The sequence below is a fragment of the Columba livia genome, chromosome 6 (genome assembly GCF_036013475.1).
Source record: "Columba livia isolate bColLiv1 breed racing homer chromosome 6, bColLiv1.pat.W.v2, whole genome shotgun sequence".
Taxonomy (NCBI): domain Eukaryota; kingdom Metazoa; phylum Chordata; class Aves; order Columbiformes; family Columbidae; genus Columba; species Columba livia.
In genome coordinates, this window is record NC_088607.1 from 15,188,920 (window position 1) to 15,212,423 (window position 23,504).

Here is a 23,504-nt window from a genome sequence, read left to right on the forward strand (position 1 = left end):
TGCGTGCGTGCGCGCCCCCTCGCCCGGCGCCGCGCACGCGCCCCCCCTCCGATTCCGCGCGTCACCCGAGGACGGGTCGGCCCCGCCATGTCAGGAGCCGTCGCCCGCCCCCGGCCCGGGGCCTTCGTTCTCCCGCCCCCGTCGGACCCTGGGTCGGGCTGGACTGTGAGAGGAGGGGGAGCAAGGGTCCCGAGGAGGCGCCCGGGCCTTGGAGCTTCCTCCCGGCGTCAGCATCCCTCGGAGGGGGGCAGTGCTGCCCCCAAAGCCCCGTTGGGTGCGGGCTCTACGGCCCACGGGCTGTGCAGCCCCTGGGGGCCTGTCCTCCCCGGGGAGGTGGCGCGGGGCTGAGCCTCTCCCCACGCTTCCTCCGGCCCCGGGAGCTCAGCGCTGCTCCCCAGGGCCATGCAAAGGCCCCAGGCTGTAGCTCCCGGCAGGCGGCCGGCAGTTCCGGGCCCCGGCTGCCCTTCCCCCGGGTGGAGAGAGGAACCAGGGCCACGGTGGAGAGACGAGTGTGCGAGCACCCCCGCCCAGGGGAGCGGGTGAGCCCACCCGCCCGAGCCCGAGGGCCCGCAGCCGAGAGCCGCATCCCAAGGCAGCTGGTGGCGGTTCCCACCCCGGGGAGCAGCAGGGGCGCCGTGGCCGCTCAGTGCTGCACTGCACAACACTGGTGCTATTTGGGACCTTGGCAGTCCCCCAGGTTGGGGCACCGTGAGGGCTGCCAGCCCCGGGGGGAGGCTGGAGAAGGGTGAGTGGGAGGGAAAGGGCCAGGCAGCTGCAGAACTGGGGGCGGGCAGGAAGGAAAGGGGTTTGTAGTGGTGTGTTGCACGGCTGGGGAGATCGTGGCTGGTGTCTGCTGCACCTTGTGCAGGGGCTGCCAGGCAGGGGAGCTGCTTGGATCTGTGCCGTGCAGGGATATGACTGCATCCACCCGCCCTCACAGGACTGGGGCCAGAGAGACTTGGCAGAAGGAGCAGAGCACCATCCAGACAGGGTCTCCCTGGGGGCTTCTTCCCCATGAGCATCACACCCCCAAACAGGAGCCCCACAAGGGATCATCCTGCAGCCGCACGCAGCTCTGCAGGACCCTGCACACCTGCTGCGAGGGCAGAGCCCAGTGTGGCCCAGCAGCTCTGTCTGGGAGGGAAGGAGCAGCAGCCTGGCCAGAGCAAACTGCTCATGGGGAGTCCTGGCCCCCTCTCCCTGCTGAAGGGCAGACACCAGCCCATCTGCTCCTGCCCAGGTGGGATTTCAATTCCCAGGCTGTGCCTGGCCCAGAACACTATCACTGCACGTGGTGGGAGGGCAGCTACGGATCCGGGATGCACTAGGTGCATTTTCCTTTCTACCTGTTTGGTTTACTTGTAAACCAGCAGGAGTGCCTGGCACTGCCTCTGTGCTGGAAGACCGCCCCAACCATGGGTCATGCTGGGGGCCGGAGGTACCTGCACATAGGCTTCCCTCTGGTCGCACCCCAGGGACCCCATGTGCAGGGGATATGGTCCCACATATGGGATTCACATCAGGCTTGGCTTGCTTTGTGGTGGATTAGTTTTGCAATGCTACAGGGTCCTGCCACACGCAGTAACGGAGTGATTAGGCAGGTCACCGCATGCCTAGATGCACCCCAGGGAAAGGACAATTCAGAGCAGGAGGAAAGCTGCAAGGGTTCAAGGGCAACATCGTTCCACATCCCTGTGGGCAGGTCCATGGGTGCCTGATCGTGACGGACCTCTCCTTGGGCCAGTGGGGAGACATGGGCTTTACCAAAGTGACTTGTTCCTTGATTTAGACACGTTGAGCTCAGGACAATCAAAGTGTCTTTCAGACAGGGAAGCCAGACAAGGGTGTCAGCAAGAGGCTTGGAAGGTGCTACAGGCTGCTTGGAGGAGGAGGAGGGGAGCAGCTCCCTGAGAGAAAATCCTGTTTGTTGCTAAGGAGGAGCAGCCCCTCTGAGGCAGGAGGTGATGTGGAACAAGCGATTGCAGGTGGAAATCCCTTGTGGGAGGCATGGAAGAAAGGAGAGCAACAGGATGAGGCTCCACATGTCAGACGTGCCGTGGCTCAGGGACAAGGCACACAGGCTGAATAAAGCAGCTCTATCCTGTGGATCCCCAAGGGAATCTGGCCTGGGCAGGTCTGCGCCCCCAGGGGCCGACGGAGAGGCCAGGACAACTACCTGGGTGAATCCTGCACAGCAAAGCTCCTACCAGCATGTCCACGCTGCTCTTGTGCTGCTGTGAGCACATCCCTGTGCTCCACAAGACAACCCTTCTATCAGAGTGGTGGAGGAAGAGCCACAGGAGGTGACAGCACCCAAAGGAACTCTGGGCTTGCTGAACAGGGGCTATCAGAATGGAGCCAGGCCAAGAGCTGTGCACACCAACATCGCCTGCCCCTCCTCGGGGAGCAACACTGGACCGCAGCTGTGTCAAATGAGCCAAGTTTGGTTTCCTCCCATCCCTTGCATCTTCCAGGGGATTTTCTGTGTGCCAGCTCCGGAGAGCTGCACAAGGCTGTTACTCGGTACCCAGTCCTGCCCTGCAGCCATGCCAAGGAGCTGCCGGGCAGCATGAGCTGCCATCCTGCCTTTAACCCCCAACAGTTTTTTTTCACTGCCCCTTGCCCGCCAAGGTGCTCCACAGACCACCATTCGCACTGCCGCAAAGGCCTCCGCCGGCGCAGGGCCGGCTCTCAGCGCGGACAGCGAGCCCCGGCCGGGCGCTGCTCCTGCAGCAGCTCGGTCCCCGCGTCCCGGGACGCCGGAGGCCGCCGCGCCCACGTGTGCGGCAGAGCCGGCAGCGGGGCGGGCACTGCCGGCGCCGCGGGAAAACGCGCCATCGCCCCGCCCCAGTTGGGCGCTTCCCGCCAGTGACGCTCCCGCCGCCCCGCCCGCCGCGCGCCACAGGGTGGTGCCGACCCCCTTCGCCCTCGCCCGCCGCAAAGATGGTGGTGAAGCTGGAAGACCTGCCCGCTCCCAAGATGGCCGCCCGCCGGCCCCGACCAGGCGCCCCCGCCGGCCGGCGGCTGCCGCTGGGCGCGCTGCCGGCAGCGAAGGGGTGAGCTCCCGGCGTGCCCCGCGCGGGGAGGGGCGGGGCCGCGCGGTGGCTGCTGGGAGCTGTAGTGCGGAGCGGGAGGCGGTCACGTGCCGCGCCGGCAGTGGCCGCGCTGGAAGCAGAGGCGCCAAGATGGCGGCGCTGCGGGGCAGAGCGGTGTCCGCCGCGCTCGGGGCCGGGGGTGGCGGCGCCGCGGCCGGGGCAGCTCAGCGAGGGCTGGCGGGCGGCGGAGCCTCCCGGGAGCTGTCTGTCCGCGCCGGCAGCCCCCTGCAGGTAGGCGCCGGTGGAGCGCGGCGGGCCGCGCCGTGACACGTGGAGGCTGGGGCGGCTCCCGCGGCGGCGGCACCACGTGTGCCGGGAGCGGGCCTGCCGCCCCGGCGGCGGGCGGGTGGCCCTGCGCGGGCCGGGGGCGGCCGTCCCGCGGGTGGAGCGGGGTGCCCGGTGCTCTGCCGCTGGGGTGGGGTGGTGGCGGCACCGGCGCGGGGAGCCCCCGGGGCGGGGGGCCGCAGCACGGCGCCGGTACACGCCGGGGCGGTGGTCTTGGTGCCTCCCGCGGGACGTGACACTCAGTCTGTGGGCTGCGGGGGTCGGGGGGGCGCTGGCCGGGTTCCCCTCCGCGGTGTCTCCGTCCCGGCGCCGCCACCTGCACCCGCGGCGGGGGGGGCGGTGTGGGGCACCGGCAGCCGCCGGTTTCGGTGGCAGGAGCTCCCGGCGGGTAACGCGGGTGCTCCAGCCCGCTCCGGGACGAGGGAGCTCTTCTGAGCTGCACTGGGATCTTATCCTGGGGAAAGCGAGGGATTACCCCGGGAGAAGCGTCTCCCGCTCCGGGCAGGTGTGAGGCGCGGTGCTGCGGCCCGTGCCCGGCGTCCCTGTCCCCGGCCCCGGTGGGACCTGGCCGGCGCTGGGCTGAGGTGCTGGGTGCGGGTGCGCTGCTGTCTGGACAGGGAGCGCAGGGATGCAGCACCCCTGGACAGGATCTTGGGGCACCTGCCCTGTGCATCAGTCAGGATTTTGGGGAACTTCATGCTTCTGTCCATTCCAGGGTGCTCCAGCCTGGCCGAGGGTGATACTGAGGGAGACGCCCGAGCCCAGGCAGGGGTACACCATTGACTCTCCCTGATGGGGAAGGAGGGGTCTGCATTTTGGGAAGAGAGGTGTGTTCCCACCTGACGCTTCCCCAAAGCAGCTGAGGAGTCCATGGAGCATCCTCTGCTGGTGCAGGGCCGGCTGGGTGGAGCCCCCCAACTTCCCAGGCTCACCGGAGCCCTTGCTGGCAGCCTGCCCAGCCAGAGTGCTGCGGGGAGGGTGGCCGCTCTCTGCTTGGGGTGTAGCCCTACCACAGCATGCTGGGTGCACGTGCTGAACGTCACCAGCGTGGCTCAGATGGGCAGCTGCCCATGGAGGCCTCGGCTGTGCCTCCTGGGTACCACAGCAGCAAGTGCAGCATCCCCTGCACTGGCTGGGTGCTGCAGGAGCTGGTGGCCATGCTCAGGCCATCACCATCTTAAACTGTGGGCTCAAATCCCAGCTCCCTGTATGCCTGAAGCTGCTCTGGGGCAGTGGTCACCCCCTTTTCTCCCTGTCAGTGCTGGCTGCTCGGGTAGGGCATGGACCAAGCCCAAGCCCATCCTTGAATGTGCCTGTGACCTGCGGCATGTGACCTCCTACCTGCTGGGCGCAAAGCAAACCCGGGGAGCTGGGAGAGCACAGAGGGTGTCCTCCTGAGCTAGGGGGGTACAGGGGTCTCTGGCAGGGAGGGGACCAAGTAGGGATGTGGGAACAGGCTGGGCTGGTTTGTACCCCCGCCCTGACGCACAAGCGGCGAGGGCTGAAGGAGGTGCCCGGCCCCAGGTGGATCAAAGGGAGTCCTGGGGGAACACAGCCTCCTTCTCTGGTGACTCATGGCTGTGGGACTCCTTGCAAGGCGCTGAGTCAAAGGAGTCAAGAGGGCTTGGGAGATCGCCTGCCCGCCCTCCCTCCTGGGCTGCAGGCAGGAGCAGCGGGAAGTGGCCATTTGAGTGGGAGGATTTTCCTTCCCTCTCTCCAAATGTCCAGCGTGGATCACGGCTGGAAACCTCTTATTAGATGCTCCCTTTAGGGGGAGCCAGGCCTGTGGCAGGATGGGCAGGGCTGTGTCGCCCCCGAGGCATCCCCTGACCCCCATGCCTGCGGTGGGTATGGTTGAGCCAGCCTCTGCGTCCCTTGGCTGCTCATGCTCTGTGAGGTCCCTCCTGCTGTCTCCTCCGGTGGTCACTGCTGACTCAGGGCTGCACACTGGCTTTGGCGATGCCGGGTGCGTGAGCCTAGATGTGTTTCCCTACTCCTGCCGGTATCTCTGGGCGGACTGGCCGGGCTGTGCTGCAGACGGCTGTCTGCGGGGCTTTGCGCCGCGCTCTGACTGGCAGCCAATGCCAGCCGAGGGAGGGAGATGCTGAGTAGTAAAACTGCTCAGTAGGCTGATCTGCATGGCAGCGTGGAGCGAGCAGTGCCCCGGTGTCACCTGTGGACTCCGCTTCCAGACAGAGAGAACCCTGGGAAAGGGTGCCCTGGCTGCCAACTGAGCCCCAAACCCCTGCAGGCTTCTGCTTTTTGGGGCTGTAATGTTGGCAGGCAGTGGCAGGCCAGGGGGGTTTGGGGCAGGTGGATGCTGTGAGAGTCCTGGCTTTGATTCCCAGCCTGGTCCTGAGATGCCTGTGCTCCGGGGTTGTACGGGGCTCCTGGCTGCGCAGCAGCAAGAGTTGCCTCCTCTGTCTCATGGGCCAGGTTTCTGAAGAGCCCCAGGGACTGGGGATTTGGGCACATGGCTTTGGTGCTACTGTATTTCAGGAAACACCTATTTAGTGAAACACCTTGCTCTACTGGTGCAGCTGCCCTCTTGCCAGAAGAGGATTTCAAAGTTCAGGCAGGTGTTGTTCAGGAACGGGGGTCATTTTGTCCTGCGTGAGCTCGGGCTTGTGTAAGCTGTGGTATTATGTGAAACACAGGTGAGCCGCGTCAGATGCGCATCCTCCAGGTTTCGGCCAGATTCTCTCCATGCTGCTGCAGGGGAAGGTCGGCTCGCCGCCTGCTCCCTGCCAGCTTTGGGAGGGAGGTGTGCTCTCCCAGGGCTCCGTCCTTGGTGCCCTTATCTTCCCTGTCTTCGCTGCCTTTGTTATCTCTGCCTAAACCCATCTGCAAACAGGAATTCACATCCTGTCTCGTGCAGACACTCCTGCACGGCTACTCTGCTCCTGGCAGAGGCTGCGTGTCTGGTGGCTCAGTTCAGCCTGGGGCTGCAGCCCCTGCCCTTGCCCGGCATCTCGCTTTTCCTGGCCACCCTATAGCACTGGCACGTGTGGCACCACGGGGTGTGGTGCCAAGACCTCTCCAAAGTTATTGGGTAGTACCCGAACATCCCCAGAGCTGGCTGGGGTTCTGGAAAGGACGTGGGGCTGGGAATTTGAAGGAAGAAACGCAACAAAGCCGGTTTGGTCCTAGATCGTGAGCACCGTCTGTGTCCTCCTGTAGCTTGCAGCAGAGGTGCCAGGGTAGGGCTGCGGCAGTGACCGCCGGCTGCATCCCTGTTGCTGACTCCTGCACTTTTGTTATGAATTTTGGAATGTTTTGGGGCTTATCTGAAGTGCCAACAGCCAGAGTCAGAGGAGCGCATGACAGCCTGTGGGGTGAGGGGAGCTTTTCACTCCCCTCCCCATCCAGCACGAGCAGTACGTGGTGTTGGGCAGAGCCTGAGAACTGCTGGGTTTTACCAATTCATCTTTCCCCATCCTGCAGCTCCAGAGAGAATCAGGCAGGAGCTTTCAGTGTGGAGGCATCCCTGGTAATCGGGAGGGTCACGGGCTGAAAGCGGGATGGGGCTTTGTGCAGTGGGGTGGACTGGCACGAACCTCTCCTGAAAATCAAGGGGGAAAGGTCCCCTGTGCCATCGTCTGACCTGCACGCAGCCGTGTCCCGCCTGCCCTGTGGATTTGGGGGTGTGATGGGGCTCACCTGCTGTTTGCAGCGCAGGCTGTGGGGAGCCCATGTGTGCTGCAGAGGGGATCAGCACTGGTAGTGTGCTCTGCAAAGTGTTCACTTGGCTCCCTGTGCTCCTCAACAGTGCTTTTCCCTCGAGGAAAATGACCTGAACTTAATGTCACTGGATGCAGAAACCATCTTGGAGGCTGAGGAGATCCTGGGGACGATGCAGAACTATCTGGACTCCTCTGTGATCTCCATAATCGAGGACCTGTCTCTGAGTGAGGTGGGAGCCCACGTGTGGGTGCAGGAGGGGGCGACTGGGCCGCCTCTGGTGGTGGCATGGGTGGGCATGGTGACAGCATCCCCCATGGCCATGCCCCACCATCCCCTGAGACCACTTCTGCCCTTGCAGCAGAGCAAGGCCTGCCTGGATGCACAGAATGAGTTGTCCCTGCTGACTGCCATCACCGAGATCCTGGACAGCACAGATGATGAGACCCTGTCTCCTTTTGACACCATCATGGATGCGGAGTTGCTGAGCTCGCCTCGGGAGCGGGAGAATCCTTCGGTGAGCTGTGAGGTAGAGCCGGCCTGATCCAAAAATGGGTGGGAAGATGCTCAGGTAGGGCTGTGCCAAGCACCTTTCTGCCAGCTCCTGGCATGGTGGTGTCTCGTGGTGGTGAGACCCTGGTCCCCGGCACCTTGGGATGATCCCTCTGGCCAGTGACATGAGAGAAGGGCTGAGGCAGCCCTGGACAGCCCCAGGGCTCTGGTGTGGGGTCAGAGGGCCGTGCCATTGCTGTGGGTGTAGAGCCAGAGATGTGCTGAAGGCTCTGGGGAGCAGCGTGTCTCCCTCTGCGTGGCCAGCTGGGGCTGCATACGCTGTGGGTGAAACAGGGCTGAGCTGCTCCCAGGCTCCTCGTGGTGACATGTGGCTGCTGCAGGGCTGGGGGATGGCCTGTTCTCTCCAGCAGCAGAAACCTGCTCATGCTCTGTCAATCTCCTCTGCAGTTTCAGAAGTTTCTCAGCTTGTCCCGGCCGTCGCTGGAGTATGAGAGTGCTGCCCTGGAGCAGCCCAAGGCTCTCAGGCCTCTGAGCAGTAGCAGCATCGCTGTGGTTGGGAAGGTGAGCAGATAAGCAGGAGAAGCAGCGTCAGGATGGTGCTGGGGCAACTGTGTTCCTGCTGCTGCCTCTCTGCCTGCCCGCCTCGCAGAGGCGTCCTCTCCCAGAAGCGATGCTTTTGCAGGGCACTTACGGCAGTGGGAGCAGAGGCTGCCCCAACTGGTGCGCACTCTGGGACTGGGATGCTGCAGTTGTCCCTGTAGAGACGACAGGTTTCCAGCTCTGTTGTGTCTTACTGGGAGGGTCAAATGTGTTCCAGTTTTTTGGCTGCCCAGGGGCTTTGCTGCAGAGTTGCAGCAGACCCACAGTTGGCTGTGCCTGGTGGGGCTCCAGTGAAAGCCCAGGAGGTGATGGTCGCTCTGGTTCCCTTTCGCAGACTGACACAGACCTGGCTTGGGACCATGCTGCTCATGACCTCGAGGACCCAGCGCTGCCAAAGAAGCAAATTTGCACCCCAAGGATGGAGAGGAAGCTGGGCCGGAACCGGGCCCGAGAACAGCCCCTGCCACAGCGCAGTGACGGGGAGGAAGAGGAGGAGGAGGTGGAGGCTGCCTTGAGCCCAGCGCTAGACAGCAGCATAGAGGCCAGGGAGTTTTGTGGGAATGGAGCCAGGGCAGAGCTGGAGGACTGTGAAGACCCCTGCATCATCAACACAGGTGACGTGTCCCTGAGTGAGCTGGTGAAGTCCATGCACCCCTACTGCCTGCCCACCTTCACTGTGTGCCTGGACCCAGAGACTGAGCCTGTGGCCAAGGAGCTCCTAAGTGGTCCTGTCTTGCTGGAAATTGTGCCTGGCGAGGGGGAGAGCGTGGAAATCCCTGTGGTCCTGCAGCCGCTGGCCCCCAGCTTCCCCAACCTGAAGCCCCAGCTTGCGGGAGCAGAGGAGGCTCCCAGGGAGTCAATCCCAGAGCATCCAGAGGAGTTTCCAGGAACTCCAGCCCAGGAAAACAGGATGGAGGAGGAGAAGAAGGAGAAACCACCTGAGAAGGAGTCCTCCTGCACTGCCCCAGAGAGCTCATCCCCACCGGAGACAGCAGCGCCCAGCACCAGGAGCCCTGACAGCAACTCCCGGCACAGCACAGAGGCACCGTCGGGCACCAAATGCAAGGGCTCCGAGAAGGGACGCGGCCGTGAGAGAGCAAGGAAGAGTCGGAAAAAGAAAGCAGAGGACCAAAGTGAGCAGGCCAGGCCAGGCCGAGAATGCGTGGCCTCCCACCTCCACTCAGCTGGCTCCGGGCAGCCCCCGGGCCAGCCGCCCACCAGCCGGCGTCGGGCGGCGCGTCCCTCTGTCCAGGTGTCGGACTTCCTGGCACAGCAGCTGGAGCGAGCCCGCAAGGAGGGCCAGATGGAGCTGCGAGCTGAACCAGCACCACGGCCCCGGGGCAGGCCCCTGAGCACGGCAGGGGCCTCCCCGCCTGAGAAAGTGCAGAAGGAGACGGTGCCAGAAGTGGTGACTGTAGCCCTGGAGAAGTCTGAGATCGTGGTGCCTCCGGACAAGACCGCACTGAGCGTGGAGGAGCGGCCAGCAGCTGTGTGTCCCAGCCCAGAAGACCATGGTGACAGGGATGCACAGCCAGCTGCTGGACAGGGCGGCAGGCTCTCGGAGGCTGCTTCTCCAGCGCCAGAGCCCCCCCCGAATGTGCCAGCAGCAGAGCTAAGCGAGGTCCTGCCCAAGGAAGCCAAGCCCAAGGCGCTGAGCCTGCGGGAATACCGCATCCGCATGCTGCACCGCCAGCCCAGCCCGGGTGACAGGAAGGACGGAGAGAAGCAAGCAGCCAGCAAGTGGCCCAGTGTCCCTGAGCCTCCTACTGAGCTGGCAGAGATCCCCTGCCTGGTGTCACCTGTGCAGCCCACCACTGAGGCAGCCAACGCTCAGAAGAGCCTGGAGAAACCCACCAGCCCTGCTGCTGTACCTTGTCCTGCTGGCAAAGCTCCTGCTGCTCCGACCTCAGCTCCTGCACCTGCCATGGCTCTGGTACCCACCACGGCTGCACCATCCCCATCAACACCAATGCCTTTTGTCACGCCAAATGTGCCCCCAGCTGCTGGGGTAGCCCCCCCTGGGATACCACCAGCCTCCACCGGTGCTTATGCCCTTTACCCACCAGTGCCTTCCTGGCCCTGCTTTGGCCCACAGCCTGTGGGCTGCCATGGTTTTCCCCCACCGCCCAGCACCGGCTCCCCTAGTACTTTTCACATGATGCCTGGCCTCCCGCCTCCAGCCATGGCCTGGCCCCCACCAGTTGTGCCACCCCCACCTCCTTTTGCCCCTGGTGGCCCCTATGCCCCGGTGGGGTGGGCGCCACCATCCTACTGGCCAGGAGTCCCCATGCCCCCTCTGGTGCCTCCCCTGACGTACGGGGACCCCGGAGTGGCACTGCAGGCTGCTTCCACCTTCCCAGCTGGCGGTTCCCCCAGCACGGCCCTTCTGCATGAGAAACCTCCCCCTGCCCAGCCACCTGCTGCCCCAGCCAGCAAGGTGGGGGCTGCGGGTGGCTCAGCCAGGCCAGTGACCAGCAGGGTGTCAGACCCCAGGAGGCTGGCACGCCTGGCAGGGGACAGCTCAGTCCCCAAGGCCACTCCAGCCCCTGCCCAGACCCTGGCACCCCCAGCAGCTGCCTCTGTCCAGCCTGGCAGGATCCCTCCTGTAGCATCAGCCCAGCACACAGCAGCCCCCCAGGCTGCCACCACTCAGCCTCCAGAGGAGCCCCAGGCTGTAACCCCCACCCAGCTCCCAAAGGCCCCCCCAGCTGCCATCCTTTGTCCTGCAGAGGTGTTACCTGCCGCTGCCACTGTTGGGGAGTCCCCTGGCAGCCACTCCACAGAGGAGGCTGCAGGGCTGGGCAAGGGGGCAGTGGAGAAAGCCCTGCCGGAGCCCAAGGCAGCTGCTGGGCAGGAGTCACCTGGCCAAAAATCCACCTCCCAGGCCGTGGCACCACCACCACCAAAAGCAGGTCGAGAGAACAGCCTGCCCACCAAGGCACCTGCTGTGCGGCCGTGGAGGCACCAGCCGCTCCTCAGCGCAGTGCAGCCCAGTGACAGCAGCAAGGACATCGTGCAAGCCTTCATCAGCGAGATTGGTGAGCGGCACGGTGCAGGGCTCTGGGCTGAGCATCACCAGCTGGCAAGGCTGCAGTGCTGCCAGCAGCCGTGGGTGGTGGGGTTGGTTCCTGGCACTTTGTGGGGTGAGAGTGGCAAAGCTGAGCCTGCAGGCTTGCAGTCTGTATCCAGCACTGTGCCAAAATATTGCCTCCAGTGGATGGTCTGGGCTGGTTGTGCCCAAACTGGTCCTTCCTGGGGCTGCAGAGCTGGGTGCTCCTGTCCTTGCTATGGGAGACACGGACTCGTTGCAGGCTTTGCCACTGCTTGTCCTTCTCAGCACTCACCCCGTCACCTAGGGAGGCTGATGCAGGGGGAGGATGGGGCTGGGGTGCATCCACGTGGTGCCAGGAGAGTTTTGGCTGATCTGACTTGCTGTGCTCTCTCCCTGTTCCAGGGATTGAAGCCACCGACCTGTCCAGCCTGCTGGAGCAGTTTGAGAAGTCTGAAGGTGCGGATGCAGCATGCTGTGCTCTCCCCTGTGGGGCTCCCTCTGTGCCATGCTGGCCTCCCCAGGCTGCCCATGCTCTCTGCAATGGGGCGGGAGCTGGGGGGGCCAGGATCTGCTGCTTTTGGGCTGTTGTTGCCCTGCTTGGGTGCCTTGTCCCGGGGGTGTCTATGCTCCCATCTCTTTCCACATCTGTGAAAAGCAGCTGGGGATCCCTGGGATGGCCAAGGGGGTGGCGAAATGCCTGGAAAGGAAAGGGGACTTGCAGCATCTCTCTGCAAGGAGCTGGGTTGTGGCACTGTGAAACCTGGGTTGTGCCCAGGATGCTCTGTGTGTCCCTCCATATGCTGGGTCTGGCCCCTGCCTCTCGCCACCCTCACGCACCCTCTCTCTTTTCAGCCAAGAAGGAGACTCCTACTGTACAGCCCCCTGAGGACCAGCAGCTGGCAGGGGGCTCTGCGTGAGTACCGATACCTTTGCAGCTGGTGCCCCAGCATGGAGCCCGGGAGAGGGCTGAGCCCTGTCTTTGTTGGGGGTGTGGGGCAGCTCTTGGTCCCAGCAGGGTCTGAACTGTGCTGGGGGCTGTGTCTGCTGGCCCAGGTGGGGGCTGAGTTTGCTGGGCTGGAGGCCAGAGCTGGCACCAAGGTGGATAAATTGGGGGTAGCAGTGATGGGTATGACTGGGCGGTGCAAGCTCCATCCTTACAGCTCTCAGCTCCTCTGTTCCCCTGTCTGGGTAGAGCTCGGGCAGGTGCCCCAGGCATGGGGACTGGGGCTGGGGTTCAGCCACTATATTTAAGAAATCTCCATTCCTTTTCTTAGGCCTGAGACCCAGCAGGACAGGAAGCCCCTGGATGGCCTGCAGGCCTCTGAGCTGGCCAATGTGGCAGGTAATGCCTGGGGCAAGGCAGGGAAGCCCACGTGTGGTGTCCAGGCAGCAGCTGTTGTGGAGCTGTGGGAGACCCTGGGGCTGGAGGGGAGCTGGACTGGGCCCCAGCCAGGTGGGTTGCAGCAAGGGGCTGCTTTTGAAAGCCCTGTGGTGCTCTTGCAGGCCTCACCCCGCCAGCGACGCCCCCACACCAGCTCTGGAAGCCATTGCCTACTGTCTCACTGCTGGCCAAGGCCAAGTCACCTGGGTCCGTGCCCCAGGAAGGGCCACAGAAGATGACCAAGCTGACAAAAACCAAGCCGCTGCCCCAGAACAAGCTCCAAGGGAAGAGCCCGGCCCCTGCCAGCTCAGCCCCCAGCCATGTCTGCTCGGGAGATCACGACTACTGCATCCCAGGTGCGGCGCGGCTGGAGAGCAGCAGCAGCCCCTGCACGCAGCCCCCCACTGAGAGTGGCTCCCGCTGGAATGTCAAGCACCACCGGGACATCACAATCAAACCCATCTCCTCCTTAACCAAACGGACGCTGGACCAGTCCAAGCCCACCCCGCCAGCCCCCACCACCACCATGGAGCCCAGCCAGGAGCCCCCGGGGTCGGCCTGCCTACCCCCTCTGGATTATCGGACTAGTGTCCCCAGCAAGGCCACTGCCGGGTGCAGCAGCCCCCCCACCTCAGTGCTCCTGTCACCAGCTGCATCCCCCTGCCGGGACCAGGAGGTGCGGACTCCCAGTGCCCAGCCCAGCCGTGCTGCTGCCAAGAGGTCCCTGCACTGCTACCGGAGACCCCAGGACTCGCCCAGCCCCTCTGCCAGCAGCTGGAGGGCTGGGCGGAGCCGTGCCAGCCGCTCTTTCAGCTCCAGTTCAGATGGAGCCAGCGAGTCATCTTCATCCTCATCCTCCCGATCCCGCTCACGGTCATTCTCCCCACCGCCCAAGCGGTGGCGAAGGTAAGTGGTGGAACATCTGTCTGCTCTTTGGAAAATTGTCTGGTGGCTGGTCTTTTGCAAGGGTGCCCAGACACCTCTTTATGGACCTACTCGATGGCTGTATTTGATCTTTTTGTGCTTGTGGTCCTTCTGAAGGGGTGCCTGGCTCGCGGAGACTGGGGGAGGTGCTGCAACACCCTGGTCAGTGGGTGTCCAGTGGCTGAACCCAATGTCTAGGCAGATGTGCCTGCAAAGCCATCACTGAGCCAGACTTCCTTAATACTGGAACATCCTGGTACGAGTCTTTGGCTGTATCTTGGCTTTTGAATGCTTTTTCTGGGGAATTATTGTAGTTACTGGTGTTTCTGCTGTGGTGCTCATGCAGCCCTAAGTGTAGAAATGAGAGGAGCCACAATGGAGCTCCAGGCAGCTGCTGGAGGCAAGCAGAGAAAAACATGTCTGGCTTGGCTGCCTCAGGGGCTCCCCACATTCCTTATGGAGGCGGCCACACAGGAAAGTGGGATGGCTTGGTCTCTGTCGGACACATTTATTTTAGAGTCCTTGTGCATCTGAGTGATGCATGACCTGTCCCAGCTGGGGTGGGAGGCACTGGAGCTGGGGAGGGATCCCTCATCTACCATTCCCTGGGGTTTCAGCCAGTTCTGGAGACATCCCAGGTTACAGGGCATGAAGGGCTTGTCCAACTAAGGTCCTTCCATTGGTGGCCAATGGTTGTGGAGGTTGGACCTGGAAAGGGCACGTATATAGTGCTACATCCCAGGGATTTGCAGCTCAGGGACTTGCCCTGTCTGGCTTGGCTTTCCCGCAAATGCAGCTGTCTGTGCTGGGCAATGTCCCCGTGGGCCGTGCCATCCTGACCTGCTGTCCTTCAGGAGAACATGTGGCAGTACAAGGCAGCACACCCTGCTCAGGGCCTGGGTTTGCCTATGGTAGGTACCAGCCATGGGAAGCGTGTTTAGAGAGGGAACCGGCTGCTGGCTGGGGGCAGCACAGCTTGGTACCAGAGGGGTTTCCGTCCTCTTGCCCTTGAGCTTTGCCCGGCTCTGCCAGAGAAGCTCTTGCAGGCAGGGGGCTGCAAGCACAGAAGTCCAGACCCAGACCAGTGCATGCCGCAGCTCTCAGTGCAGCTGCAGGTATGTACAGTCTCCATTTTCCTGGTTGTTGAGTGCAATGCAGGTGTGGTGGTTCCAGTGTCATCCTGTGCGCTGTGTGGGCTCAGCACAGCAGCCTCAGCCTCTCCTGTGCCCTTGACTGGCTGCGGCCATGTGCTGTGATGTTCCCCTATGACTGTTTATTGCTCTTCAGAGGCTGTGCGTGGTGCAAACCTGCTCCCATTTCACTGTGGTGTTTGGAGCCAAGTAGAGCAGCATCTCTGTAGTGTCGTTACTGCCCTGGCAGTACCTTGGGAAAGATGGAGGTCTTTTTCCTCTCTGGAGCCCTGTGGTGCCGGAGACGGGGAAGGCTTGTCACTGAGCTATGGCTCTCCTTCCCCAGGTACCGCTCCAGATGTTCCCACAGCTCCTCCTCCCACTCCAGCTGTGGGTCGTGTGGCAGGTCTCGGGACAGGTCCTCATCCTCATCATCAACATCCTCCTACTCGTCCAGGTCCACATCCCGCAGCCAGTCCCGCTCCCCCTCACCCCACAGGAGGAGTAACAGGCGCAGAAGGTGAGCGTGGCCACCCTGCAGGGTGTGAGCTCCCCCCAACCCATCTCCTAGCCTCCTGTGTCCTGGTCAGTATCTCCCAGTATCTCCCTTGTGTCCGGGACCACTCTCTTCTGGCACCCCTGTGACCCTGTAGCTCACGTGTCTGGTTTCTGCCCTGCCAGATACAGTTACGATGCACAGGACCACTACCAAAGGCAGAGGATCCTCCAGAAGGAACGTGCAATAGTGAGTACTTTGTGGATGGGAAACGAGTTGGAGATTTGGGAGTCCCCAGCCGCTCCATCACTTCAGAAAGCCATGGGGTTGCAGCCTTGCAGGCAGCATTGCTGGGAGGCTCTGGCCAGGGCAGGGTGTGATGGATGGGGATGCAGGCTGGGTCCTGCTCACCACGGGGGCCTGGAGACACTGAGTCCCCCCATTCCCATCTCACGGGACGGTGCGTCCCTGCCCACAGGAGGAGCGTCGAGTTGTGTTTATTGGCAAGATTCCCAGCAGGATGACGCGGTCGGAGTTGCGGCACCGCTTCTCTGTGTTCGGGGACATTGAGGAGTGCACCCTGCACTTCCGCTCCGAGGGGTAAGAGCTGCGGGGACATGGGGCAGCCCCTTCCTGGAGATGGCTCCTCTTGGCCCTTTCCCCATTCCTCGAGGTGACGGTGCAGACCAAGGGGAGACAAACATACTGCATTGCTGCTGATCTTTCTCCTTCTTCTCCGGCTCCAGGGACAACTATGGTTTTGTCACCTACCGCTATGCCGAGGAAGCCTTTGCCGCCATTGAGAGTGGGCACAAGCTGCGGCGCCCGGACGAGCAGCCCTTCGACCTGTGCTTCGGCGGCCGCCGGCAGTTCTGCAGGAGGAACTATGCTGACTTGGGTGAGTCACGCAGCCCCTAAATTGCAGGGTGGCACCCTGGTTCTTCTCATTCCCAGAGGTGTAGGAGTCCCCATCCTTGGGGTCAGTCAGGCTTAGCTGGGCAAGGCTGTGTCCAGGGACAGTCCTGCACAAGGGGAGGTTGGACTGGGACTCCCTGTGTCTCCAGTGCTGTGATGAAGGCCAAGTCTGGTCTTCTCTCATCTCAGAGGTTGGCACGTGAAACAAGATGGGAAAGAGTTGCTGTGGAGATGGCTGGGACTGTGCCAGCGTCCCCACGGCTTGAGGCAGCCTCTACCACTGTCTTTCAGACTCAAACCGAGAGGATTTCGACCCAGCCCCCGTCAAGAGCAAGTTCGACTCCCTGGACTTCGACACACTGCTGCGGCAGGCACAGCGTAGCCTGCGGAGGTAGCGGCAGGTGAGGCGGAGAGCCCGCCCCCACTTTTATATTCAAATACAAAAGACAAAAAAAGTGCGGAGAGAGAGAGAGGTGGGGTTTTTAAGAAAAAGGAAAAGGAAAAAAAAGAAATTTGTTTTCTAGCCAATATTTAAGGAGGACGGGTCATTTGCCTTTGACCAGAGGGGTCCAGGCGAGCGGCAGCCCCGGGCCTGCCCAGCCATGTAATAAATGTGGATGCCCAAACAGCAGCAGTGCCTCGTCGTCCTTCACCTGGGCTGTTCCCAGGCATGGGTTTGGGCTGTGCCCCCTCAGGACCCTGGGGGCTCTGTGGGAGAGTCTGACCCCATGAGAGGGCAGCACAGGCCAGCAACAGGGTGCGGGAGTGTCTGGGGAATGTGGGGCAGGACTGGGGTCACCGAGCCACTCTGAGGGGTCTGTGGGAGCCCTCAAATGTCCTGGCACGGTGTGAATGACTCTTCGAGGAGGCACAGACCCCTCTGACCATCTCTTGGGCCCTGCGGGAGCAAGGCTTGGGCACTGACCCTGCAGCACCCGGCTGGGTTTTGGGGCCACCTGCACTTCCCGTGGTGGCCACGGAGGGGCAATGCAAGATCCTCCTCCACCACCTCTCCCAGCTGCAGGCTGGGGTATGAGGAGCTCAAGCCCTTGGCAGGAGCAGGAATCTACCTGCTCTGAGGGCATTGTGTGCAACTACAATGTTTGCCTGTCCCCTTTGAGCCCGTTCACTGTTTTTTCTCCAGCTTGCCAGGGGAGGAATGTCTGACATCTCTCTGGGTGTTCCCTGAGGTGTTGGTGTGACTGCAGGGAGTTTACAGGCATCTGCAGTGGGCAGAGCACAACGGGATGAGCAGAGCACAGCAGGATGGTGCTTGGCAGAGGATGGATGGACAGTGACAGGAAGGGGACACAGGATGCCTGTCCAGGCCCCCCATGCACTGTGGCTCATGGAGGAGAAGGGTGATTCCAGGCAGCCCCCAGGGGAGCTCCTAAACACCTGCTCTGCACCTCTCAGTGTCCTGCACCCAGCTCTCATACTGGCAGCTGGAGAAAAGCCCTGCTGTGAGCTGCTCCTGGGCTGGGACAAGCTTGGGAATCCCCAGCAATGGAGTTGGGCTGACCTGGCAGCGTTAGTTGGTAATCCTTAGACAGCATCACATAGCCCAGCTTTGGGACTGGGACAGGTTTGGGAAGGGTGCAGTAGTGTCCAGCTAGGTCCCCTGTCTGCTCCCCTGGGGTGAGGGAGCCTGCAGCTGCTGCAGAGATGAGAGAGCATGGAGGGAAGGGATGGGCAGGGGATGGAACCCCAGAGCTCCTCACAGTGGCTGGTCAGAGTCCCCCCAGACCCCTTACCTGATGGAGGCAGCACCCACTCCTCTAGTAGGACAGCAAGGAGGGGAATAGCAGCAATAAACCTAGGGTGGGGTGTCCAGTGGGTGCAGGGTGTGACACAGGTTGAGGGGTTCAGCCAAGCTGATGCTGGTGCTCCCACCTGGATCGTGCTTGGGCATCTGAGGCCCTTTAGGGGTGCGCTTGGTGTGTGCAGCAATGTTAGGGGGCAGGTATTAGCACAATGACTGGAGCCTGCTTGTGCCCCCTCTGCTCCCCTGGATGGAGAGGGATGGATGCCCCTGGTCCCACTCCTGACTGCACTCTGGATGACTCAAGCTGCTCCATAGCTTGGCCCAGGGAGACCTTCACAGTACCCCAGGTATGTGGGGTGGGGTGAGCTCCCACCCTGTCGTCTCCTGTCTGGCCCTGGACTTTGCACATGGGAGGGTCCAAGGATGTGGCTACAGGAGAAGGTGTGATTGGGATGAGGGGGAGGCAGGCAGGGGCTGTTAATCAGTAAGGCAGCTCTTCCCAGGGATGTTGGCTTGGCAGGAGGGGGTGAAAGCCAGTGCCTGGCAGGGACTCAGCGGGAGGGTGCGAGTGGGTCTTTCTGGGACTCTATGCAAACCCCTTTTGCTGCAGTAGATATGCAGCCACTCTCATGCTCAGGGCAGCTGGGCTGATCACAGAGCTGACAAGCAGCTCCATGGTCTGTGAGCTGCCACAGCAGCACTGGGGACATGTGGATCCAAGCAAGGGTGTTGCAGGGACAGTCTGTGTTCAACCAGCTGCAAAAACAGCTGCAAGCTGTAGGCTAATTCAGATCTGAAGAAAGTCTCGTGAGCCCAGAAGCTCGGTTGTCTTCTCCAACAGCTTTAGCGGACCTCAAAAGTTTCTCCACAGCCTTTCCTCGAACCTGTGCTGCATCTGTGGAGGCAGATGGGAGCTGGGAATGTCATGGGAAAGCCAGAGCTGGGCATGGACTGGTACGTCCTTTCTCTGGGCACGTCCTCTGACAGAACCAGCCCTTGGGGACGTGCTACCCCACTGACCTGAGCTGTGTGCATTCAGGCAGCCATGAGACTGCAACGTCACCCCAGATGTGCATGCTGCTGGCCACAGCACCAGCACAGCTGTGTTCCTGGGGCTGGGCTGCACATGGTCCCCTCTTCTTGCTCCTGTGGGTGAGGAAAGGCAGAGGATGTGAAAGCGTTTGTGTTGCCAAAAGCATTAACACCCTGCTGTTGTGCCCTATAAATCTTTCAAGTGTTGGAAGCTGGCTTTATCCCCCCGTGTTACAGTTTAATGGTTTCCGTTAGCAATAACTGGCCCTGTGTTCTCAGGTTATTGATTTAAGGTCTGTTGTGGAGGGTGTGAGAGTTGCAGAAAGGGGTTTTCCTGCTGCCCAGATGGCAGCAAAGGTGCCGTTGCAAAGAGGAGGCAGGAGAGCAGGGAGCGGTGCATAGCCAGCTCTCTGGAAGAGTGTGTGCTGTCTGGAGAAGATCGGGGGACAGCAGTGAGGAGCAGCGCTTGGAGCACGTCCCTCACTCAGCCCTGCAGCCAGCCGGCATGGCTGCAACCGCAGAGGTGAGCGTAGCTGTTGTGGGCAGCACAGCTTCATCCCCTGAGCTCTAACACAGCTGGGACATGCCTGCCTTTGGCTCTTGGAGGAATTGTTCAGTGCGTGGATGTCTCCTGGCTCAACAGCAAGCAGCTGCGTGTGCCTCTCCTGTGCCAGCCTGGCCACCCTGCTGCTCTGCAGACAGCCCAGTTTGGGAGTTTGTATGTGGAGCTTGCTTCAGGGTACCCGCAGAAAAGGGGCAATGGGAGCCTGGCGCTGGGATCACTGGAAACGTGGGCTCAGAGAAGCCCCTGAGAGCTGTGAGAGATGCCCATCCCCCAATGGCAGGCAGAGCCTGCAGGTTTTGGGCTCCCTCATTCTTGCACCTTCTCTGGTCTCTTACACATCTCTCATCCCAAATCCCCGCCTGCCTGCAAGTGAGCCCTGGAGGCCAGCCAGTGCTTGTGTGTGCTTTAAATCTGTGCTCGTACAGCTGAGAGCCTGGGTTAATTCTGATGTTCCCTCTTACAGCTGCTTTTGCAGTTACCACGTGTACTTGTGTTCACATTGGGGCAGTCCTCCGGGGTCATCTCATAGTCAAGTGTCCTGCAGTTGTGAGTAAAGGTGCAATGAATGTTCTGCCAGTGCCTCCGAACCGGACACCTGCTCCACTCATCCCACAAACCAGCTACTGCAAATGCTTCCTGACTCCTCGTAGCAAAAAAGCTGTAGCTGTAACAGGACACAGGAAGCAAGCGGGGAGATTAAGAGACCAGCGGCTCTGCAGCCTGGTGATGGCAGAGAATTTATGAAAAAAAAAATATGTATGATCTAGAAAACGGATGCGAATTTGGAGAAGGGAAAAAGAAAAGTAACCAAAGCAAAACAAAAAGAAAAAACAAAACCACACAAAAAATGCAACCACATGTTTTTTATCAATCCAGGAAAATTCCCTCCTGACCCTAATCTGGCAATAGCCTTAAGCCTAATGTGTGAGCAGACCTCTGGGACTGTCATGCCAGGGGTACCAATGCATGAGGCCCAGAGCATGTCTGGTGCTCTGGAGGAAGGAAAACCCCAGTACCCTTAGAAGCTAATTAAGGGGGAAATTTTTTATTCTTCATGTTCAACAGGGACCAGCAGAAACCTAGATGCCTAGGGTTGAAGTAACACCTCCTACAAATGACTCCAGCTTTTCTGAATTGTTGGCCAGCCAGGAGCTGTGTTCCAGGCTAAACTGCCCATCTTCAGGGCTATTCCATTTAGAAGTTTATGGAGGGAGTTTAATAAAACCGTAAGTTAAATTGCCATGGGTTTTTCTGCCCCACTACCCTTCTTGGAAGGCTGGTCCAGAACTTCACTCCCAGCAGAGCTAGAAACTTTCCAATTCACAATCTAAGCTTATTCGTTATTTTGTGTCATTATTGTATGTCTTACAATATTTTCTTAATATTTTCTTATTTAACGTTTTCTTTCAGTGGTTCTTGAGAAATACGTTTGTCCCCTCTCAGGCTCTGTCTGGCCAGGACAAATGAACCAGGCTCTTCTAGTAGATCTTCGTCAGCTGGTACTTGTTTATCTCAGTATCCAAATAGTTTTTTCTCTCTCTTCCTGGATGCAGAGCAACAAGGATATTCTGAAAGAAGTCTCATAATGCCTTGTCCAATGACAATGTTTCTGTCTCTGCTAAAAATAACTCATCTGATGCACGCTAGCATCATGCCATTCCTTTTTCACAGAAGCATCACGCTGCTCCTTCACATTCATCCTTCAATGCAACGAGGTCTTTTTATTCCTTCAGTGCTTCCATTTCATTGGTTTATAGTGAATGTCCTTACTGCTGATCCTCAAGTGTTTGAGTTTGCCCTTTCTGCTGTTACAATTTCATCCTGCTTCCTCTATCCCTTGACAAGGTCAAGGTCCCCTTCTTCTTCCTCTCTGAGGAGCTACTTCTCTCAGCCTGTGCTGCCTCTGCATTTTGGGAGCTCATACATGACTCTTCTGAAATTACCAATGGATTTACTAACCTGAATTTAGTCTCAAGATGCATAGCTAACATCCTTCTTGCAGCCCGCTCATGCTTGTTTCTCATAGAATCATTTTGGTTGGAAAAGACCTTTAAGATCATGGAGGCCGATCGTTGACCTAGTCTCTCCTGTATCTCCTTACCAACCTTGGGACTCGCCTTCAGCAGCAGTTTCTCCTGGTTCATAGAGCACCATCTTTAACTCTGAATCAAGTGCCCTAATCTAAGAAACTGGCAGCCTTCTCTAAGTATAATTTCTATTGCACTCTTGCTGTTTCATTGAGTATCTCATCACTCCCTGTAAGTATCTCATTGCTCCCTGTGTTCCCCTAATCACCTTTACTGAAACAGAGTAAACCCCACTTCTGGGTTTTGGCTGCAGCCAGCTCATTTCTCCTCTTCCCCCACACTTCTTGCAGGTTCTGCCCACGCCGGGCACCTGCTCCTGCCCGCAGCTCTGTTCCCTGACTGACTGAGGAATCTCACCATTCACTAAAACCATGTCTTGAATAACGTTGTGTTTTATATTACCTTGAATTGATAAGGAAATTTGTTTTCTGTCTTGTCAGAGGATACCTGAGCCCTGCTGTTCTGGTGCTGTTTATTGCCTAGCATTCACTGGGAAATTAAAAGCTCCTGTAATTGCACAATTTCTACTCGCTATTCTTCTTATAGCCTTAGAGACAGCACAGTTTATACTCAAGGCTGCATCCGGTACATCTGTAGCCAACCTCTGAGAATACCTGTGGAAGACTACCCTTTCTCACACCTCCCTAGGACATGTCTTATCCATGTTATCCCCTTTTTCATGTCCTTACAATGACCTGTTTTACTAGCAGCACTTCACAACTTGCTGCTCTCTTTCTGCTGACAGTGTTCACCCAGTCAGCTTCCACACCTGCTTATCTCTGCGGCTTCACTCCATGCCTGATGTGACCACAGCAAACAGTGCAACGTGGGGAGATGCCTACAAAATCAGTGGCCACAGGCTGTCACAAAATCTTAGAAGGAGAAGAACCTGTACGTGGAGTGGATGAGGGAGATAAAGGACTTGGTGTTTCTAGTGTAACCTTCTAGTGCAGCCTTGAGATTCTGGTTAGGTGATAACTGAGTCTTGGGAGATAACACTGCTAAGACAAATGGATTTAACACCTTCTGGCTTAATTCAAGGGAGACCCACAAGTCCCTGTGAAAATGCTAAACAAGGTAAAGGGAGTGTGGCTAGAAGGCTTAGTCAATGGGTAAGCTACAAGGTTGTGAAATCATGTACGATATCAATATTGCATACCAGCTCTGTTCCCAGGTGAACTGGTGCGTATTGGAAATGGCATCTTTAAATAGCTTATTTTTAGAGGCAGGAAGCATGTAGAGAAGCAGCAGAAAATACACTTTGTCTGTTACCTAGAGACAGTTGGAACTTGTCCCTAAATAAAGAAGCTCTCCTTCAAGTACCTGGAGGCAAAGGGATTCCCAAATGCCGCTTGTTTGCTAGAGCAGTGCTGCACAGGCTTAGAAAATGGAAGTTTAACAGCTCTAGCCCTGCAGCCCCAGAGCGGGCACGCTTGGCAGCCTGACAAGGCTGTCTGAGGTCTGTCAGAGGTCTCGTGAAGCATGCACAGGACCTGGGATTGCACTTAGCATGTATGCAAAGTACTTAACTGGTTTACAAAATGCACATCAGTTGTACAACAGAAGATCTGGGGAAACACATGGTATGATGCATGAGGAGCTAGTCCAGACTATGCTTGGGCATTTATAGGCTTTGAAGCCTGGCTACTGGACCATTAAATCTCAGTTCAGTCCTTTTTCTGCAGTGGACAAGACTGTGAGTGCTACCTACAATCTTGTGTGAGTGAAGAAACAGCAGGACGCATCTGGTTGTGAATTGTAGCTGCCTCTGGAGGCAAATGAATAAGTCAGAGTCCTCCGGATGCTGGTGGAGGCGGGCTGCAGCGAAGGCAATGCTATTAATGGCCTGGATAAAAGGACTAGGTCAGAACAGGACAGGAGCTCTGGAGTGCCAGTAGCAACCAGGGGAAGAGGTGACAGCAGCCAACACCGCTTACTGCTATGGACAGCTGTTCTCCTAATCCCCATCTCTGTCAACATCTC

General features: G+C 59.5%; 1 protein-coding gene across 3 annotated transcripts; it reads left to right on the top strand.

Annotated features, from left to right (window-relative positions):
- The first annotated feature begins 2,585 nt into the window (after window positions 1–2,585).
- On the top strand, window positions 2,586–16,703 carry PPRC1 (PPARG related coactivator 1). 3 transcript variants are annotated; one of them, XM_065068206.1, is made up of 14 exons: window positions 2,586–3,056; window positions 7,150–7,293; window positions 7,423–7,590; window positions 8,022–8,135; window positions 8,509–11,212; window positions 11,629–11,682; window positions 12,079–12,139; window positions 12,501–12,568; window positions 12,730–13,513; window positions 15,008–15,181; window positions 15,343–15,406; window positions 15,636–15,757; window positions 15,904–16,055; window positions 16,364–16,703. In XM_065068206.1, exons 2-14 carry the CDS (start codon window positions 7,183–7,185, stop codon window positions 16,465–16,467), a joined length of 4,680 nt encoding a protein of 1,559 aa, XP_064924278.1. In that variant the 5' UTR covers window positions 2,586–3,056; window positions 7,150–7,182; the 3' UTR covers window positions 16,468–16,703. The 3 variants fall into 3 exon arrangements, with proteins under 3 accessions (XP_064924278.1, XP_064924277.1, XP_064924276.1); XM_065068205.1 differs by lacking the exon at window positions 2,586–3,056 and adding an exon at window positions 3,152–3,326; XM_065068204.1 differs by lacking the exon at window positions 2,586–3,056 and adding an exon at window positions 3,154–3,326 and having other exon boundaries at window positions 7,423–7,578.
- Window positions 16,704–23,504: the final 6,801 nt, after the last annotated feature.